This window comes from Brassica napus, chromosome C9 (genome assembly GCF_020379485.1).
Source record: "Brassica napus cultivar Da-Ae chromosome C9, Da-Ae, whole genome shotgun sequence".
NCBI classification, from domain to species: domain Eukaryota; kingdom Viridiplantae; phylum Streptophyta; class Magnoliopsida; order Brassicales; family Brassicaceae; genus Brassica; species Brassica napus.
The window spans coordinates 29994791-30012792 of NC_063452.1; the positions used below are offsets into that span (position 1 = coordinate 29994791).

Genomic DNA, 18002 nt, shown 5'->3' on the forward strand with positions numbered 1-18002 from the left:
GCGTGCCACGAGTCCAAGTTAAATGAAACGCAGCGTCTTTTATGTGTGTTCCGTCTGGGCTTCATTTGGGCTTGGTGTCACGCTCCGTCTTGCGGCCCGAAGACCAGCTAACCAAACGCAAACCCTAATCCATTCGCAGCGTCTTCTCCTTCCGTTCTCTCTGTTTCACTTCGATTTGAGGCGAGGATGGTGATTCAGTTTCTGTAACGGAATGAGGTGCGATTCCTACGTATTTACTCTTATTGTCTTTAATTCGTGAGTCCACTACGAGATCTCCAAATGCGTTGCTCAGACGGCGATTTTGGGTATAAATAGGTTCGTATCTCACTTCCGATTTTCGCGATCTCTAAAACTTTCTGCTATCGATCTCTCACATATTTGTCTCTTGATCCTCATCTCTCTTGGTGGCTAACTCGAAGGTTTTTTTTCCGACTTGAAGTCCAGCAGATGCTCATCCGTTGTTGAGGCGAGGCTGCTGCGATTCTGGGAAGCTAGGAATGTCAAGCGTGGTGGGGAGCTTATGTGGGCCGATCTGCTCTTTATGGAAGTTAACGTGAGTGATTTCTATCCGATTTGCTCTTCTAGATATCGATTGTTTTGAGTTTTTATTTTCTGTCATACTGATGTTACCTTACGTGATTTTTAGCCATTTTATGAGTACTGGTAGTGTTTCAGTTGAACTGATCATGTTACTTCAGTTTTGTAATATAATTTGATTTTTTTAATATCTTGGTTTGTCTGATTTATCCTTTTTTATATTTTGATTTCAGGGCACTATTATCTTTGTGGAAATTAATCATGTATGTTTCCCTTCTCCTGCTTGGTTGTAAGTTAATAAGCAAACTCAGGAACTTGCAGCTTAATTTGTAACAAGGAGCAACGAAACTGATTGTTGATATTGAATTTTGGTTCACTAGGGATGGTTCCAACAGTTCAGCTGATTTGATCTTGCGGAAACCAACATGGCTGCCAACATTATTGGTAAGCCTTGCACTTTGTACTACCATTAACTGTTATAACCTCGATCTGTTTAAACAGCAAAGTAAATTCTTTTCCGAAAAATTAGTAGGTGGAGTTTCTATACAATAGTTGTGTTCAGAAAAATGCTCTGTTTCTTTCTGGTATTGTGCAGAGATAGTCATTTAACAATGGTCAATGCTCTGTTTCTTTCTGGTATTGTGTTAGGTGTGAGGTAGAGGCAGAGGAGGAGAAGAAGGAAGGAAAAAAGAAGACAAGGAAGAGAGTAAGGTTTAACTTGAATGTACAAACCTTTGAACCAACTCTACCATCAAGTTTAGAAGATGAAGATGAATTGGTGTATGGAGCGAGTGATTTGGAGGATGAGGACTATAACAGATGATGAAAATGACTATGAAGATGATGCTGATGATGAAGAAGATGACGGCCAGAATGTGACTCCTCTACTGAATCCAGATGAGAATATTGCGCAGTGGAAAGCCGTTAAAGCAAAGCCAGTAAGAAGAGTTAAACAGCTAATGAAGGAGAATGTTGAACCGGATAGTGATGATCAAGCAAAGCCCCTAATGAAGGAGATCATCGTCAATACTAGCCTCGCGGACTGGTTGGCCTCACCAAAGACTTTTCATGGGAATGGTTTGTGTAAGAGATCCCAATTGGTTATATCACCGACATGGAAAACAGGTCAAAAGTTTCATACTGATTCACCATTGTGAAGGAGAAGTAACCATGTGTTTTGTTGTTTTTCTTTATAGCATTTTCTGATTCTTTTGTGTGTGTAAGGGATATAGAGGTTTGTATCGATCTTTCAATGTTTTTTACATCTGTGCTTATGATTTGGTGAGGAGAAAAGCTATTGGAAGCAGAGGAAAGAAAGAATAAATGGATGCACATACTTACAATTGAATTAGCTTATATGTTGTAGTTTGAAGGTCAGTCATATAGCAGTAATCTATAATCTATATATACTCTCACTTTTGTAACTTAAGTGTGATGATCCGATATAAGTTATGGGCATGCGGCATAATATATTTACGAAAAATATTAAAATTAGTTAGAAACCCCTAAATTTTTTTCCCTACAATCTACTCTTTAATACTCAATTAATACATAATTATAAGCAAATAGTAATAGCATATATATAACTATATAGTTTTAACCTAACAAATCAATTTATTGTTTGTCACTGACATATCGAATTCAATCAATTGTAATAGATTCATCATATTCAACAAAAAAATATTCTCATAAATATATCAAAATTAAAACTCCATCATATATAACAAACGCATTTTAGTAACAACACAAAAATAACAACTCTCCTAAACCATAACATTTAAACGTTTCAATTAGGTGCTAGATTAAACCCAAAATATCAACTTTCTTAGAACATAAACACATCAACATACGATACAGATATTACAATCTTCCAAAAACACACCATGGACCCATACCCTCTATATAAACTTATCTTCGATATAAAAACCGAACCTGCATTCTCATCTCCCCAACGAGATCTAACCATCAATATAAAAAGGGTTGATACAAGTCAAAGATATATATATATATCTTCATCCAACTACAAATTATCACGTGGAATAATGTAATACCAAATCAATTCTTAATGTATAATTAAAAGTTAAAACATATGTTACTTAACAAAAGAAATATGTAATATATATTTTTTTTTAAATCTACTAATTTTCTATATAGCATGGTTTATTTAGTCTCCCAATTGTACAAAGTCTAACTAAAATATATGATAAACACTGGACAATTCAGCTAAACGATTGGATAATATAGCTGCAATATATTTAAAACGATTGGACATTTTTTTGGGCAATTTTCACCAGCACTAATAGAAATGTATTAAAATTAACAATGTGATTGAATTTTGGGAATGAACCAGACCATTCTTATTAGTAAGTTTTTTTTTTCTTATTAGTAAGTTTAAGAGCAAAGATATCATATATGAATATTTCATTATACCTCACAAGAACAAACAAAAAATATAAATAAAATTAAAACAAACAATGTTAATTATAGAGTGTGGAAATTATTTTATAATTCACATCCCGCCCGTAGGACGGGTCGGTCCTAGTTAATTATATTATATAGTACTTTTAAATTTTTTAACTAACAAGTAAGTTGGGTTCAACTTTATGCTTATGTTTTAATTGTATTGATTTTCAAATGATATTAGATTATATGTTGGATATGAATCTACATTGATACTTAAGAATCTAGATTCATCTCCGAAGATTATAAGTACGATTCGATCTACATGCTAAAATTGAATTAGTATTTCCAACTTAAGAGAGAAAATTGTGCTAGATAAATTTATTTGTTCAACTAAAAGCTTATCATTTATAATGAGAATTGTGTATTTCAAGAGGTTAAGCATGACAGGTCTAAGCTCAAAGACAATGCCTCAACTTGCTGATTCTATACATGCTGCAGTTACCCGCATCGCCTAATCTAGTGATTCTGTTCTTTGTTGCTTCATAAGAAATTGGGTTAAAACATATTTCTTGGTTTACATTTCACAAAGACTCATACGATTTTCTTGTTTTTCTTCGTCTTTGTGATTCTATACGTTTTTCTAGTAATATTTCTTGATGGAATTGTAGGGTAAGAATACTAAGAAACTTTATGTAGTTTTGAGTCTTGGTCTACAAGAGAAGAAGAGAAAGACAAAGAGTCTGATCACTGAGAACCCTGAAAAATATGTTGGAAGCCACTCCAATTGTAAAACTACAGTTTCTAAATTTATTATCAAAATAGCACTTTAACAATTTGACTCGCATGTGACCCAGATTGCGAAATCAGTACATGAAAACCCTAGTTTCGATCCCCATGTGTTTCCAAAATCAGCAATTGTACAACACAGTCCGACACATGGGGCATGTGTTTTTCCGTTGAAGCCAATCCGAGAGACAACGTTCATGGAAGACATGAGAACAGTTCATCAGTGTGGCGGAACCATGTATCGAAGAAGAACCATAGAGATTGTCGAGACAAATCGAACACGACGACTCTGTTTCCATATTCGTCAAACTCTCATGCTCCTCTCTATCTATCTTCCCTAGCACAACCAACTTCGATAGCACAGTTCTCAAAAACAATCCATCGTCTGGAGGAGGATCAGACATGGCCACAACCCTCTCGTAAGTGATTTCGATGGAGAAGGTCAAGCTAAATCCATTACGTCCAAAACCTAACTCCTCCGCTTCCGATGAGATATCCGCGGCCAAATCTTCGCATAACCAATGGTGGCCACGAGCAAGATTATCTCGGAGAAGCTCTTGGATGTAACTGTTGCTTAAACTAGAGAGATTGAAATCGATAAGAACTGGTGGGGAGAGCAAAACGAACCGGCCGGTTAGCGTTCGCTGACGGGTGGTAAGGTTTTCAAGAACCTCGTGAAAGCAAGTGTTGATCATGATGCGGACATTGTTTGATGTGTATCCTACCGATGGGGGGAGTCTCCTTCTGTCAATACTAACTTCAACTTGTGGAACATTCATGCTTGACGACATAACGCTTAAAGAGAGGATTGATTTTCTAAGCAATTGTGAAATTGTGATTAGTGTATAGTGAGAGGTACCGTACATATATATATATATAAGCGCGTCAATCAAGATATTTTTAACAGTGCAACGGTCTCTCTACGCGGAGAACAGGAGGGGTGTTAATGGACTTTATTAGTTACAATTTAGGCCCAATAAAGATAAGGCCGTTCGTTAAAGTCGGTGTTTATGCAAAAAAGAAAGAAAACCAAGCGGGGCCCGATACTTTCCATATAAGTACTGAATTGCCTCTCAAAATAACCATTCCTTTTCTTTGGTCACTCTTTTTTTTTTTCTCTATAGCTCTGCGTCTAGCTCTTACTCTCTCTCACGAGACGTCGCCGGAACTTTGTTTTTCGAGGCTTAAACGCTGCCGCGTGGAGCTTACTACGTTCTTAGTTCCCCTTCATCAAGTAAGTATCTCCTTGATTTCTCCGTTCATCACCATTATAAGTAAAACGTAAATCGCTTGATTTTCCGTACACTTATTCTTCTTAATCTCGGATTCAATTGATTTATTCTCGTTTTTTTTTGTTCTTTGATTTGAATCTGTATCTACAATCATGTTCTTCACTTTATCCATTATATTTTCTTCGCAGCATTTTTCCAGTAATTAATCGTTTTGTTATTTTTTCTCTCTTCTTCATTTTTTAGGACTTCGCGTCTCTGACTTCGATTTAAGCTTTCCTTGATTCTAATTCGAGGTTTGTTTATCTTCACACTATTTTAAACTACATTAAGTAGCCTTCCCAAAAAAAAAGTTCTAAAGTTTCCTTTTTTTTCTTTTTCTTTTTCTTAATGGAGATTATCGTATTTTTTGATATTTCATAAGTTTGTGTTTCGTGGATTCACTATCTCCTTCAATCTGCTGTGATATTTGATATTTCTCACTCCATCCGTTATGACTTTGCAGCATTTTTCCAATAATTAATTAATTAATCGTTTTGTTTTTCTCTGTTCTTCAGTTTCTAGGGTTTCGGCGTGCTTCTGTTCGTATCTCTGACTTTAATTTGAGATTTTATTTGAGGTGCCTTTATTTTCTACCCTAACTTATTTTTTTCTGGGTTGGTGGCTGTAATGACCCACCATCTCCACTATCCCCACCATCCCCACCATCTCCACCATCTCCGTTATCTCCACCATCTCCAACTTCTTTAAAGAGAGAGAGAGAAAGAGAGAAAGAGAAAGAGAGAGAGAAAGAGAGAGAAAGCTCACCAAGAGTCCTCGCCGGAGCCACCGCACGCCAGGACGTCGTCAAGCTCGTCATCACCATCAACCGCAGCTCGAGGTAACCGGAAACCGCCATGTGTTTGAGTTATGTTTCGGTCGTTTTAGTAAATCGGTCATAACTTTCTAACCGAAGTGAATCTCGTGCATCCAAGGCCATCATCGTGTTCCTCTCGTCAAGACGAAGCCGTAGACACCAACCGCGTCACGATCGGAGCCCGGACGAAGCCGTACGCGCCTCCGGAAGTTTCACCTCCGCGCGCGCGTGAGTTCCACGCGCCGCCGCCGGACCACCGTCCTCCGCCGCAGCGCCGCCGCCGGACCACCGTTCTCCGCCGCAGCTCCGCCGTCGCCGCCGGCCAACTTACCGGTAAGCCGCCGCCGTAGCTCCGCCGTCGCCGCCGATGACCGACACCGGTGACTCGCCGGCGACTCGCCAACTCGGCCGAGTCGACCCGGTGAGTCAACTCGGTTGACTCGGTTAACCGGTGGTTTGACCGGTTTAAATCGATTTCGATTCGGTTAGGTTAAACCGGTCGGTTAAAATCAATTGGTAATCGGTTAGGGAAAACCGGATTAATTAATTAATTAATCAATTAATTAATTAATTAAATAATTGATCTTTGACCAGCGGGTTGACTTTTCCGTAAATACCCGTTTTAAACCGTTCGAAAGGCGTTCTGACTCGAAATTTCGATCTGATTTCAGATTTGGAGTCCATTTGAGCAGCTGGAGTTCATATATACCACTTCTCTTCATTGCTAAGGTGAGGGCTACTCCGTTAAATCCCGAGCTAGTTTAGTACTACCGTTATGGAAAGTTTAGTTTCGAAACATGATCCGTCTCTGTGAATCGAGTCTGTTTGAGAGTCTTGCTTGTTTATTATTATTATTGATTGTTAAACCGGAAATAGGATAATAGAGGATTCAACGGTTGATTGAAATGATTGATGTTAAGAATTGTTATATATATGTATATATATATACGAGTCCATGTTTTGGAGATTTGCGGGGTGCAGAGACGTTTGCACTGGCTGCCTATGTTTGAGGAGTTTTGCGGGGTGCAGAGACGTTTGCACTGGCTGCCATGTTTGTGGAGATTTGCGGGGGTACAGAGACGTTTGTACTTACGACGCCTTAGAGATTTGCGGGGTGCAGTGTGGACTACTGTGCTAGCGACGCCTGTAAAGTATATATATCCTTATGAGGAAATGTGATATGCTATTATCGCATTGGTTGTATCATGTCTAGTCCATTAGACATATGTGATTGTTCTGTGTGGTGTAATAGGCACCGTGATTGTCTCATGCTAGAGCTATGCCTACATAGTTGTAGTGCTATGAACTGAGTCAGTGGTTTGCGGTTTAGCATCCCATACCTCACTGGACGATTCCCCTGTCGCTCACCCCTCCTTATTTCCCCCTTTCAGGTGAGACCGACGAGCAGAAGTGATTATCGGACTGGTGCTATTGGGCTTTTGGGCTTCTACCGTTTTATCGCTTTTATCGTTATCGGGCCTCCAGGCCTTTGGACTTTTATCGCCTACGTTATTCCTATTTCAGACTTTTGGTTTATATCGTATTTTATATTTCGGATGTTATCGATGTTGGGCTTTTAGGCCTTTTGTTACCGTATCGACTATTATATTATATGTTGTATTATTATTTTATTTTCGCTTTTATCAATTTATTTTATTTTGAAAGTGGCGGGTGTCACATTTTGGTATCAGAGCTATTTACTTATCGTAACATTTTATTATGTAAATCGGGGTGTCACATTTTGGTATCAGAGCGGGTTCCGTCCCGGCTCCGACCCGGGATGGCGATTTTGGAGACCTTGGTTTATTCGGTTTAAACGATTTTAGACGATTTCAAAATATTTTCGGGGATTTGGGAACTTTGAAAATAAAAATAAATAGCACCTTTCCGTTCGGTATCACTCCTTCTTAAATGTTGGTAACCACAGATCGGCATAAGTTAACTTTTTCGCTTTTCCTTCAGATGGCGCCCAGGAAGAGAGTTGTTCGTACTCAGACTCCCAGAGTTGCTAGAGAGGCTGAGGATGAGCATGTCCAGCCCGCAGTTCCGCAGCAGGCGGCTCCGCCTATTGATCAGGATGCTTTGAGACAGATGGTTCAGGATGCGGCTAGGCAGGCTGCACAGGAGACAGTCCAGCAAGCTGCCCAGGAGGCTGCCCGAATAGCTGCTCAGGAGGTTGCCAGACAGATGGCTGCAGTACAGCAGGGTCCGCAGATTCGCATGCAGCAGGCTCCACCAGTTCAGGTTCAGCATTATCATCAGGTTCCACATCAGCCGGCTCCAGTCCAGCAGTACCCTCAGGTTCCTGTTCAGCCGGTTCCAGGAGTTTTTCAGGTTCCACCACCGCCACCTGCATTCCCAGTTCAGGTGCCCGAGGTTGATGAGACATTTATCAGGGTGTTGGGACAGATGAAGTATGTGAGTTTGGAGCATTTCACTGGAACGACGGAACCTACAGTTGCTCACGATTGGAAGCACAATTTGGATAAGTGTTTGAAGACCATCTCGTGCCCACCAAGGCTCAAGCTAAACATCGCTGAGTTGTATTTGCGCGGAGATGCATCAATCTGGTGGGATGGAGTGAGATTGATGCACCGTGGCGAGCTGACATATGATGATTTTCTTTACGCGTTCAACAAGAAGTATTTTCCGAGGGAAGCTTTGCATGAGAAGAAGAATGATTTCGAGCATTTGAGGCAGGGTGCAAAGTCTGTCAGGGAGTATGAGCGGGAGTTTAACCAGCTCCGCAGATTTGTGGGTAACAACATAGATGAAGAGGATCTGATCAGGAGGTTCTTAGATGGGATGCGAGTAGAGCTTCGTGGTAGGTGCAGTGTGGTTACCTACACCAGTTTGGAGGATCTGGTAGAGAAGGCGGCTGTGCAGGAGAAATGTATGGGTGAGGAGCAGAAGTTCTCCAAACCAGTTCAGCCTAAGGCAGGAGGGGCTTCGGGGTCGCAGAAGAGGCCTTGGGAGCAGACTGTAGCACCCCGTTGTGGGCGTTGTCGTCGCCAGCATTTTGGAGAGTGTCTCCAGTGCTTTAACTGTGGTCTGGTTGGGCACATCTCGAAGAATTGTAGGAAGCCGCCACGTACTCAGGTTGCAGTGCCAGCAGCAGCAGTAGCACCAGCAGTGGCAGCGAGGAACTGTTACGGCTGCAACCAGCCGGGTCACATCTACAGAGATTGTCCGAGGAGAGGCAATGCAGCGCTTCCACCACCACCGAAGCGTCCAGCCATCGCTCCACGGGTCTTTACAGTTGGAGATCCCCAAGGAGTTGAACCGATAGCGGATATGTGACTTTTTCATACTTGTTGTGTTTGAGTATTTTGGTTTGTGGTTGTCATGTGTAGTTAGCAAAATCTCGTGTAGGATCGGTTTCGGTTGGAGGAAAGTCAGCTCACACTTTATTCGACACGGGAGCCTCTAATAGTTTTGTGAGTCCACGCTTAGCCCAGTCTTGGCCTTTTCGGGGTGTCTTCGAACCGAAGGCTAAGAAGATTCAGACTGCCGGCACGGAAAAGTTGGGAGCAGTCGGCATTCATCGCAATGTACCAGTTATTCTTGGAGGAGTTGAGTTTCTCGGAGATTTGACGGAGCTGGAGATGAGCTGCTACGATGTTATACTTGGAATGGATTGGTTGTCACGACATCAAGTAGTACTGGATTGTCCGAGAGCGAGAGTCCATATCCCAGAGTAGAAGGGAAGATCATATTCCAAGGGATTCTGACGCACCATGGAATTTCCATTGTCTCCATGTTGCGCGCAGATGAGCTACTGGAGAGAGGAGCAGAAGGATTTTTGGCGACCATTTCGATGGTTAAGGAGGATGGTCAGCAGGAGCTGCATGACATTCCAGTGGTTTCCGAGTACGAAGACGTTTTTGAGGCTTTAAAAGGGCCGCCACCAGCTAGAGCAGACGTTCTTGCGATCGAGGTGGAGCCAGGAGCAACACCAGTTTCACGAGCCCCATACCGCCTTGCACCAGCTGAGATGGCGGAATTGAAGAAACAGTTGGAAGAGTTATCGGATAAGGGATTTATCAGGTCGAGTACTTCACCGTGGGGAGCACCAGTGTTGTTCGTGAAAAAGAAAGATGGGAGTTTCAGACTTTGTATCGACTATAGAGGTCTGAACAAAGTGACCATCAAGAATAAGTATCCGCTTCCGCGTATTGACGAGTTGTTGGACCAGTTGCAGGGAGCTTCTTGGTTCTCTAAGATTGACTTGGCATCGGGATACCACCAGATTGCGATAGCTGATGGAGATGTGCGGAAGACGGCCTTCCGTACACGCTATGGGCATTATGAGTTTGTGGTGATGCCATTTGGATTGACGAACGCACCGGCAGCGTTCATGAAGCTTATGAATGATGTGTTTCGGGAGCACTTGGATAAGTGTGTGATCGTTTTCATCGACGACATTTTGGTTTATTCTCGGAGTAAAGAAGAGCATGCTGAGCATTTGAGGATTGTGCTGGATAAGCTTCGGGAACACCAGTTGTTTGCCAAGCTGAGTAAGTGTAGCTTTTGGCAGAGGAAGATTGGATTTTTGGGCCATGTGATTTCAGAAGTAGGAGTTGCAGTAGATCAGGAGAAGATTACCGCCATTTCAGAGTGGCCGACGCCAAAGAATGCTACGGAGATCCGCAGTTTTCTCGGTTTGGCAGGGTACTACAGGAAGTACGTCAAGAGTTTTGCTAGCATTGCAAAGCCGATGACAAAGCTGACGGGCAAAGACGTCAAGTTTGATTGGTCAGACGATTGCTCGAGGAGTTTCACTGAGTTAAAGCGACAGCTGACCCATGCGCCCGTTTTGGTACTCCCGAGGCCAGGGATACCATATGAGGTTTACACTGATGCGTCAGGCACTGGTTTAGGATGTGTATTGATGCAGGAAGGTCAGGTCATTGCATATGCATCACGTCAGTTGAGGCCTCACGAGGTCAACTATCCTACGCATGATTTAGAGTTAGCAGCAGTTGTATTTGCACTGAAGATCTGGAGATCATATTTATATGGGGAGAAGGTGAAGATCTTCACGGACCATAAGAGTTTGAAATATATCTTCACTCAGGCGGATTTGAATTTGAGGCAGCGTAGGTGGGTCGAGTTGTTAGCAGACTACAACCTGGATATTGCTTATCATCCGGGAAAAGCTAATCAGGTAGCAGATGCCTTGAGCAGGCGCAGGAGCGATGTTTCAGGAACCAAGGAGGTTCAAGAGTTTACTAGGACACTTGCTAGTCTCAGATTGTGTGCCACTACCGTGGAAGGTGAGGCAGTTGGCCTCGAGGCTGTGGAGCAAGCAGATTTGTTATGGAAAGTGCGTAAGGCTCAGGATGCTGATAAGGCTTTGTGTAAGCAGATCGAGATTGAGAGTATTGGATATCATACAGCTTCGAGTGGGATGTTCATGTATCGGAACCGGGTTTGTGTGCCTAATGATGAGTTGTTAAAAAAGGAAATCTTGCAGCAGGCACACCACTCGCGTTTCTCTATTCATCCAGGAAACACCAAGATGTACAAGGATCTCAAGCGTTATTATCATTGGCCTGGCATGAAGAGGGATGTTGCTTCATTTATATCGCAGTGTCAGACGTGTCAGATGGTCAAGGCCGAGCATCAGGTGCCTAGCGGGTTATTGCAGAACCTGCCACTGCCAGAGTGGAAATGGGACATGGTAACTATGGATTTTGTGACGGGGTTGCCAACCACCTTAGGTGGAAAGAATGCCATCTGGGTAATCGTGGATAGACTTACCAAGTCAGCCCATTTTCTAGCTATTAAGAAGACGGACAGAGCTGATCAGTTAGCACAGACTTACATCAGCGAGATTGTGAGATTGCATGGAGTTCCTGTCAGCATTGTATCAGATCGAGATACAAAGTTTACGTCCGAATTTTGGAGAGCCTTCCAGAAGGCGCTTGGGACGAAAGTGCATATGAGTACGGCTTATCACCCGCAGACAGACGGTCAGTCAGAGAGGACGATTCAGACTTTGGAGGATATGCTTAGAGCTTGTGTTTTGGATTGGGAAGGGAGTTGGGCAAAGTACCTACCCCTAACGGAGTTCGCCTACAATAATAGTTATCACTCGAGCATTAAGATGGCACCATATGAGGCTCTTTATGGTAGGCCTTGTCGCACACCGCTTTGTTGGACCGAAGTGGGGGAGCGACGTGAGATAGAACCTGCAATGGTTCAAGAGACAGTTGAGCAGGTTGAGATGCTTAAGATGCGGCTTAGGGAAGCCCATGACCGTCAGAAGAGTTATGCAGATAAGCGGCGTAAAGATTTGGAGTTCCAGGTTGGCGACCTGGTATACCTGAAAATGAGGACATTTCAGGGAGGATCTAAGACTCGGAAGCTGAAGAAGCTTAAACCGAGATATATGGGACCATATCCCATTTTGGAGCGAATTGGAGCAGTTGCTTACCGATTGGATTTATCCGAAGAGTTATCAGATTTCCATGACGTGTTTCATGTTTCTGTTTTGAGGAAAGTCGTGAGAGAACCGGAGCTCATTTTGCAGCAGCCGCCCAGTGACCTTGGTAGGAATTTGCGTGCGCCGTGTCAGCCAGTAGAGCTATTGGATCGCCAAGTGAGAGCAGATGATGGTATGATGACTATGTTGGTCAAAGTTCGTTGGGAGAGAGATGGTATTCAGGAGGAGACTTGGGAGTCCGAGCCCCAGATGAGGATTGATTATCCGGAGCTTTTCCGGGTTGACATTGGGCATGACAGCTTATGAATTGAATTCGGGGACGAATTCCTTGTAAGTAGGGGAGAATTGTAATGACCCACCATCTCCACTATCCCCACCAGCTCCACCATCCCCACCATCTCCACCATCTCCATTATCTCCACCATCTCCAACTTCTTTAAAGAGAGAGAGAGAGAGAAAGAGAGAAAGAGAAAGAGAGAGAGAAAGAGAGAGAAAGCTCACCAGGAGTCCTCGCCGGAGCCACCGCACGCCAGGACGTCGTCAAGCTCGTCATCACCATCAACCGCAGCTCGAGGTAACCGGAAACCGCCATGTGTTTGAGTTATGTTTCGGTCGTTTTAGTAAATCGGTCATAACTTTCTAACCGAAGTGAATCTCGTGCATCCAAGGCCATCATCGTGTTCCTCTCGTCAAGACGAAGCCGTAGACACCAACCGCGTCACGATCGGAGCCCGGACGAAGCCGTACGCGCCTCCGGAAGTTTCACCTCCGCGCGCGCGTGAGTTCCACGCGCCGCCGCCGGACCACCGTCCTCCGCCGCAGCGCCGCCGCCGGACCACCGTTCTCCGCCGCAGCTCCGCCGTCGCCGCCGGCCAACTTACCGGTAAGCCGCCGCCGTAGCTCCGCCGTCGCCGCCGATGACCGACACCGGTGACTCGCCGGCGACTCGCCAACTCGGCCGAGTCGACCCGGTGAGTCAACTCGGTTGACTCGGTTAACCGGTGGTTTGACCGGTTTAAATCGATTTCGATTCGGTTAGGTTAAACCGGTCGGTTAAAATCAATTGGTAATCGGTTAGGAAAACCGGATTAATTAATTAATTAATCAATTAATTAATTAATTAAATAATTGATCTTTGACCAGCGGGTTGACTTTTCCGTAAATACCCGTTTTAAACCGTTCGAAAGGCGTTCTGACTCGAAATTTCGATCTGATTTCAGATTTGGAGTCCATTTGAGCAGCTGGAGTTCATATATACCACTTCTCTTCATTGCTAAGGTGAGGGCTACTCCGTTAAATCCCGAGCTAGTTTAGTACTACCGTTATGGAAAGTTTAGTTTCGAAACATGATCCGTCTCTGTGAATCGAGTCTGTTTGAGAGTCTTGCTTGTTTATTATTATTATTGATTGTTAAACCGGAAATAGGATAATAGAGGATTCAACGGTTGATTGAAATGATTGATGTTAAGAATTGTTATATATATGTATATATATATACGAGTCCATGTTTTGGAGATTTGCGGGGTGCAGAGACGTTTGCACTGGCTGCCTATGTTTGAGGAGTTTTGCGGGGTGCAGAGACGTTTGCACTGGCTGCCATGTTTGTGGAGATTTGCGGGGGTACAGAGACGTTTGTACTTACGACGCCTTAGAGATTTGCGGGGTGCAGTGTGGACTACTGTGCTAGCGACGCCTGTAAAGTATATATATCCTTATGAGGAAATGTGATATGCTATTATCGCATTGGTTGTATCATGTCTAGTCCACTAGACATATGTGATTGTTCTGTGTGGTGTAATAGGCACCGTGATTGTCTCATGCTAGAGCTATGCCTACATAGTTGTAGTGCTATGAACTGAGTCAGTGGTTTGCGGTTTAGCATCCCATACCTCACTGGGCGATTCCCCTGTCGCTCACCCCTCCTTATTTCCCCCTTTCAGGTGAGACCGACGAGCAGGAGTGATTATCGGACTGGTGCTATTGGGCTTTTGGGCTTCTACCGTTTTATCGCTTTTATCGTTATCGGGCCTCCAGGCCTTTGGACTTTTATTGCCTACGTTATTCCTATTTCAGACTTTTGGTTTATATCGTATTTTATATTTCGGATGTTATCGATGTTGGGCTTTTAGGCCTTTTGTTACCGTATCGACTATTATATTATATGTTGTATTATTATTTTATTTTCGCTTTTATCAATTTATTTTATTTTGAAAGTGGCGGGTGTCACATTTTGGTATCAGAGCTATTTACTTATCGTAACATTTTATTATGTAAATCGGGGTGTCACAGTGGCGTTCACCAAGTTTAAAATTAAGCCTAGTTTCAATCTATGAAACCCTAAAATCTGATGCCTTCATTCTCCTTTTGGAGACTGCTGTATTTTTTCTTGACACTTCATGAGATTGTGTTGAGTCGATTTGTTGTTTCTTTTCAATTTGTGATCAAATCAATGAATGCAAGCTTTTTTTTTTGTTTTCTCCCTGATTAATGAAAACTTTCGGCGGCCTGTGTAATATATCTATCTAGTTTATGATAAACTTTGCACTTCTTTTCTCAGATAAAATTTTATTTTTTCCTCAGATAAGTTGCTGCTGGAATCTTAAAGATGGCAGACTCAAGGAACGGTGATACCTACGTCATTGATGTCATGAAGTTCATCTCACGTACAAGAGCCTTGTATGCACACTGGAATGAGCACATTGCAGACATATGGGGATCTGCGGACGCTCTTGCCGTAGCTACACATCCTGCTACTAATGATCTTCGCTACCTGAAGTCCTCTGCTTTGCATATTTGGCTTCTTGGGTATGAGTTTTCTGACACTATAATGGTCTTCAGCTCAAAGCAGATCCATTTCTTGTGTAGCAAGAAAATAGCAACTCTGCTTGAAGTTGTGAAACAACCTGCACATGATGAGTTGGGGATCGATGTTGTCATGCATGCAAAGGCTAAAGGTGATGATGGAAATGGGCCGATGGATGCTGTACTCCGTGCCATCCGTGATGGAAAGGAGTCCCAAGTTGTGGGACACATTGCTCGTGAAGCTCCTGAAGGTAAGCTTCTCGAGAAGTGGACTGAAAGGCTAACGAATGCTAAGTTCCAGTTCCAGTTTGTTGATATCACTGCGGGGTTGTCTGATCTCTTTGCTGCTAAAGACGGAACAGAGATTATTAATGTGAAGAAAGCAGCGTATCTTGCCTCCAGCGTGATGAAAAACGTTGTTGTTACAAAACTTGAGAAGGTCATTGATGAGGAGAGAGATGTCACCCACTCTCTGCTGATGCGTCTCACGGAGAAAGCGATACTTGATCCGACGAAAGCCGGTGTGAAGCTGAAGCCAGAGTGTGTTGACATATGCTACCCTCCAATATTTCAAAGTGGAGGCAAGTTTGATCTCAAGCCTAGTGCTGTAAGCAATGATGATCTGCTCGCTTACGATCTAGGGAGCATCATTATATGTGCTGTTGGTGCTCGGTACAATAGTTATTGCTCTAACGTGGCCAGGACATACCTAATAGATGCAACTAATCTCCAGAGCAAGGCTTATGAAGTTCTTCTCAAGGCACATGAGGCTGCTATTAATGCTATGAGGCGAGGAAGAAAGTTAAGCAGTGTCTATCAAGCTGCACTTTCAGTGGTCGAAAAGGAAGCCCCTGAGTTGGTTGACAAGCTGACTAAATCTGCTGGGACTGGTATCGGTCTTGAGTTCCGAGAGTCTGGATTAAACATCAATGCAAGGAATGATAAAGTGTTGAGATCACAGATGGCGTTTAATGTGTCACTTGGTTTCCAGAACATGGAATGTGAGAGCAAGAAGAAGAAATTCTCGCTTTTTCTGGCCGACACTGTTATTGTTAAAGATGAGGATCCTGAGATTTTGACGGGCAAGTGCTCCAAACTTGTTACAGATGTGAGTTACGACAAAGAAGAGAAGCCCTGCAGGAAGAAGGCAAGGAGGACCAGCGGTCCTGAGAGCTACTTCATCAACAAGACATCTCTTAGATCATATAATAATAATAATAATAATAATAATCATGTGGTCTCGAAAGATGAGCTGCGGATGCGGAATCAGCACCAGGCAGAGCTTGCACGCCGGAAGAATGAAGAAACTGTCAGAAGGCTTGCTGGTGACGGCAGCTCCGGTTCTACTGCAAAGACTTCAACTGATTCGGTTGCCTACAAGAACGTTAACGATGTGCCTCAACCTCGTGATTTGATGATGATGATCCAGGTTGATCAGAAGAAGGAGGCTGTATTGTTACCCATCTATGGTAGCATGGTTCCATTCCATGTGTCGAACCAGCAGGATAGCACCCGGAACAACTACATCCGTATAATTTTCAGTGTCATAACTCTGAAGAACCAGGGTGCTATATACCTCAAAGAGGTTACGTTCCGGTGCAAGGATTCAAAGCGTAGCAGTGAAGTGGTTCAGGCGATTAAGACCCTTAGACGGCAAGTCAATGCCCGAGAGTCCGAAAGAATTGAAAGGGGGACGCTGGTGAACCAGGAGAAGCTTCAGCTTGCAGGAAACAAGTTCAGACCCCTCAGGCTGTCTGGTCTGTGGATCCGCCCGCAGTTTAGTGGTCGGAAGAGGGTTCCTGGGGCACTCGAAGCTCACGCCAATGGTTTCAGATACTCAACGACTAGGCCTAATGAGAGGGTAGATGTCCTGTTTGCAAACGTAAAACATGCGTTTCTCCAGCCGGCTGAGAAGGAGATGCTCACCATACTGCATTTCCACTTGCACAACCACATCATGCTGGGAAACAAGAAGACAAAGGACGTCCAGTTTTACGTGGAGGTGATGGATGCTGTGCAGTCTCTAGGCGGTGGTGGAAGGAGATCATCACCATCGGCCTATGACCCAGGCGAGATTCTTGAAGAGCAGAGGGAGCGCGATAGGAAAAACAAGATCAACGTGGATTTCAATCATTTCGCAACACGTGTCAGTGCTCTTGAGTTTGAACAACCGTTGAGAGAGCTTGGTTTCTCTGGCGTCACGGACAAGGCACGTGTTTTCATCGTCCCGACATCAAGCTGTTTGGTTATGCTCACCGAAACCCCGGTTTTGGTGGTTAGTCTGAGTGAGGTTGAGATTGTGAATCTCGAGAGAGTCGTGTTTGGGCAGAAGTACTTTGACATGGCCATAGTCTTCAAGGACTTCAAGAAAGATGTCCTCAAGATCAACGCAATCGACACAAGTTATCTAGAAGGGATAAAGAAGTGGCTTGACGCTATCGATATTAAGTACTACGAGAGCAAAGCGAATCTCATGTGGAGACCGATCCTCAAGAGAATCACGGATGATCCTCAGGGCTTTATAGACGATGGAGGTTGGGAGTTTTTGAACTTGGAAAGAAGCGATTCAGAACCTGAGGAGTCAGACCAAGGATATGAGCCACCAGATGCAGAGGATGAGTCTGAGTCGGAGGATGAGGATTCTGAGAGCGAGTCAGAGAGGACCAAGAAGAAGAAGAAGAGGACTACCGAAGAAGAGAAATGTAAGAGACGATTATCAGTTCGATTCCTAGAAAAAATAATGGACTTGAGTATGTTTAGGTTACAACTGTTTTTTTATAATAATCATTTTTCTTTTATTATAATTTACATCATCGTTCACAACTATGATTTAGCAAAGAAGAAATACTAGACCTTGATCCGCGCGTCCGCGCAGGTGTTCGTTTTCGGTTTGAATTGTTATTGTATTTATTATAGATTATGTAATTGTGATATTAAATAT

At 43.4% G+C, this 18002-nt stretch overlaps 3 protein-coding genes and 1 pseudogene across 5 annotated transcripts; 3 read left to right on the forward strand and 1 right to left on the reverse strand.

The window, feature by feature from the left end:
* Positions 1-1212: 1212 nt before the first annotated feature.
* On the forward strand, positions 1213-1799 carry LOC111198305. Its single transcript, XM_048768605.1, has one exon. The coding sequence runs from the start codon at positions 1302-1304 to the stop codon at positions 1692-1694; it is 393 nt and encodes a 130-aa protein (XP_048624562.1). The 5' UTR covers positions 1213-1301; the 3' UTR covers positions 1695-1799.
* Positions 1800-3724: 1925 nt separating this feature from the next.
* Positions 3725-4592, reverse strand: LOC106358545. The gene has a single exon (XM_013798367.3). It carries the CDS (start codon positions 4590-4592, stop codon positions 3849-3851), a length of 744 nt encoding a protein of 247 aa, XP_013653821.2. The 3' UTR covers positions 3725-3848.
* Positions 4593-4787: 195 nt separating this feature from the next.
* Positions 4788-14472, forward strand: LOC106374025. Of its 3 annotated transcripts, none has more exons than XM_048768603.1 (6): positions 4788-4960; positions 5513-5835; positions 5911-6144; positions 6483-6540; positions 7203-9103; positions 14200-14472. In XM_048768603.1, exons 5-6 carry the CDS (start codon positions 7723-7725, stop codon positions 14220-14222), a joined length of 1404 nt encoding a protein of 467 aa, XP_048624560.1. In that variant the 5' UTR covers positions 4788-4960; positions 5513-5835; positions 5911-6144; positions 6483-6540; positions 7203-7722; the 3' UTR covers positions 14223-14472. The 3 variants fall into 3 exon arrangements, with proteins under 3 accessions (XP_048624560.1, XP_048624559.1, XP_048624561.1); XM_048768602.1 differs by having other exon boundaries at positions 5930-6144; XM_048768604.1 differs by having other exon boundaries at positions 5930-6144; positions 7774-9103.
* LOC106439927 lies at positions 12605-17953 on the forward strand (annotated as a pseudogene).
* The last annotated feature ends 49 nt before the right edge of the window (positions 17954-18002 follow it).

Excerpts from the sequence above, each read along its gene's own strand:
- LOC111198305 (XM_048768605.1), top strand. The coding sequence starts at position 1,302 with ATGAAGATGAATTGGTGTATGGAGCGAGTGATTTGGAGGATGAGGACT.
- LOC106358545 (XM_013798367.3), bottom strand. The coding sequence starts at position 4,592 with ATGTACGGTACCTCTCACTATACACTAATCACAATTTCACAATTGCTT.
- LOC106374025 (XM_048768603.1), top strand. The coding sequence starts at position 7,723 with ATGTTGGTAACCACAGATCGGCATAAGTTAACTTTTTCGCTTTTCCTT. Across the intron at positions 9,104-14,199 it reads AGGAGTTGAACCGATAGCGG|GTGAGACCGACGAGCAGGAG; the intron begins ATATGTGACTTT and ends TCCCCCTTTCAG.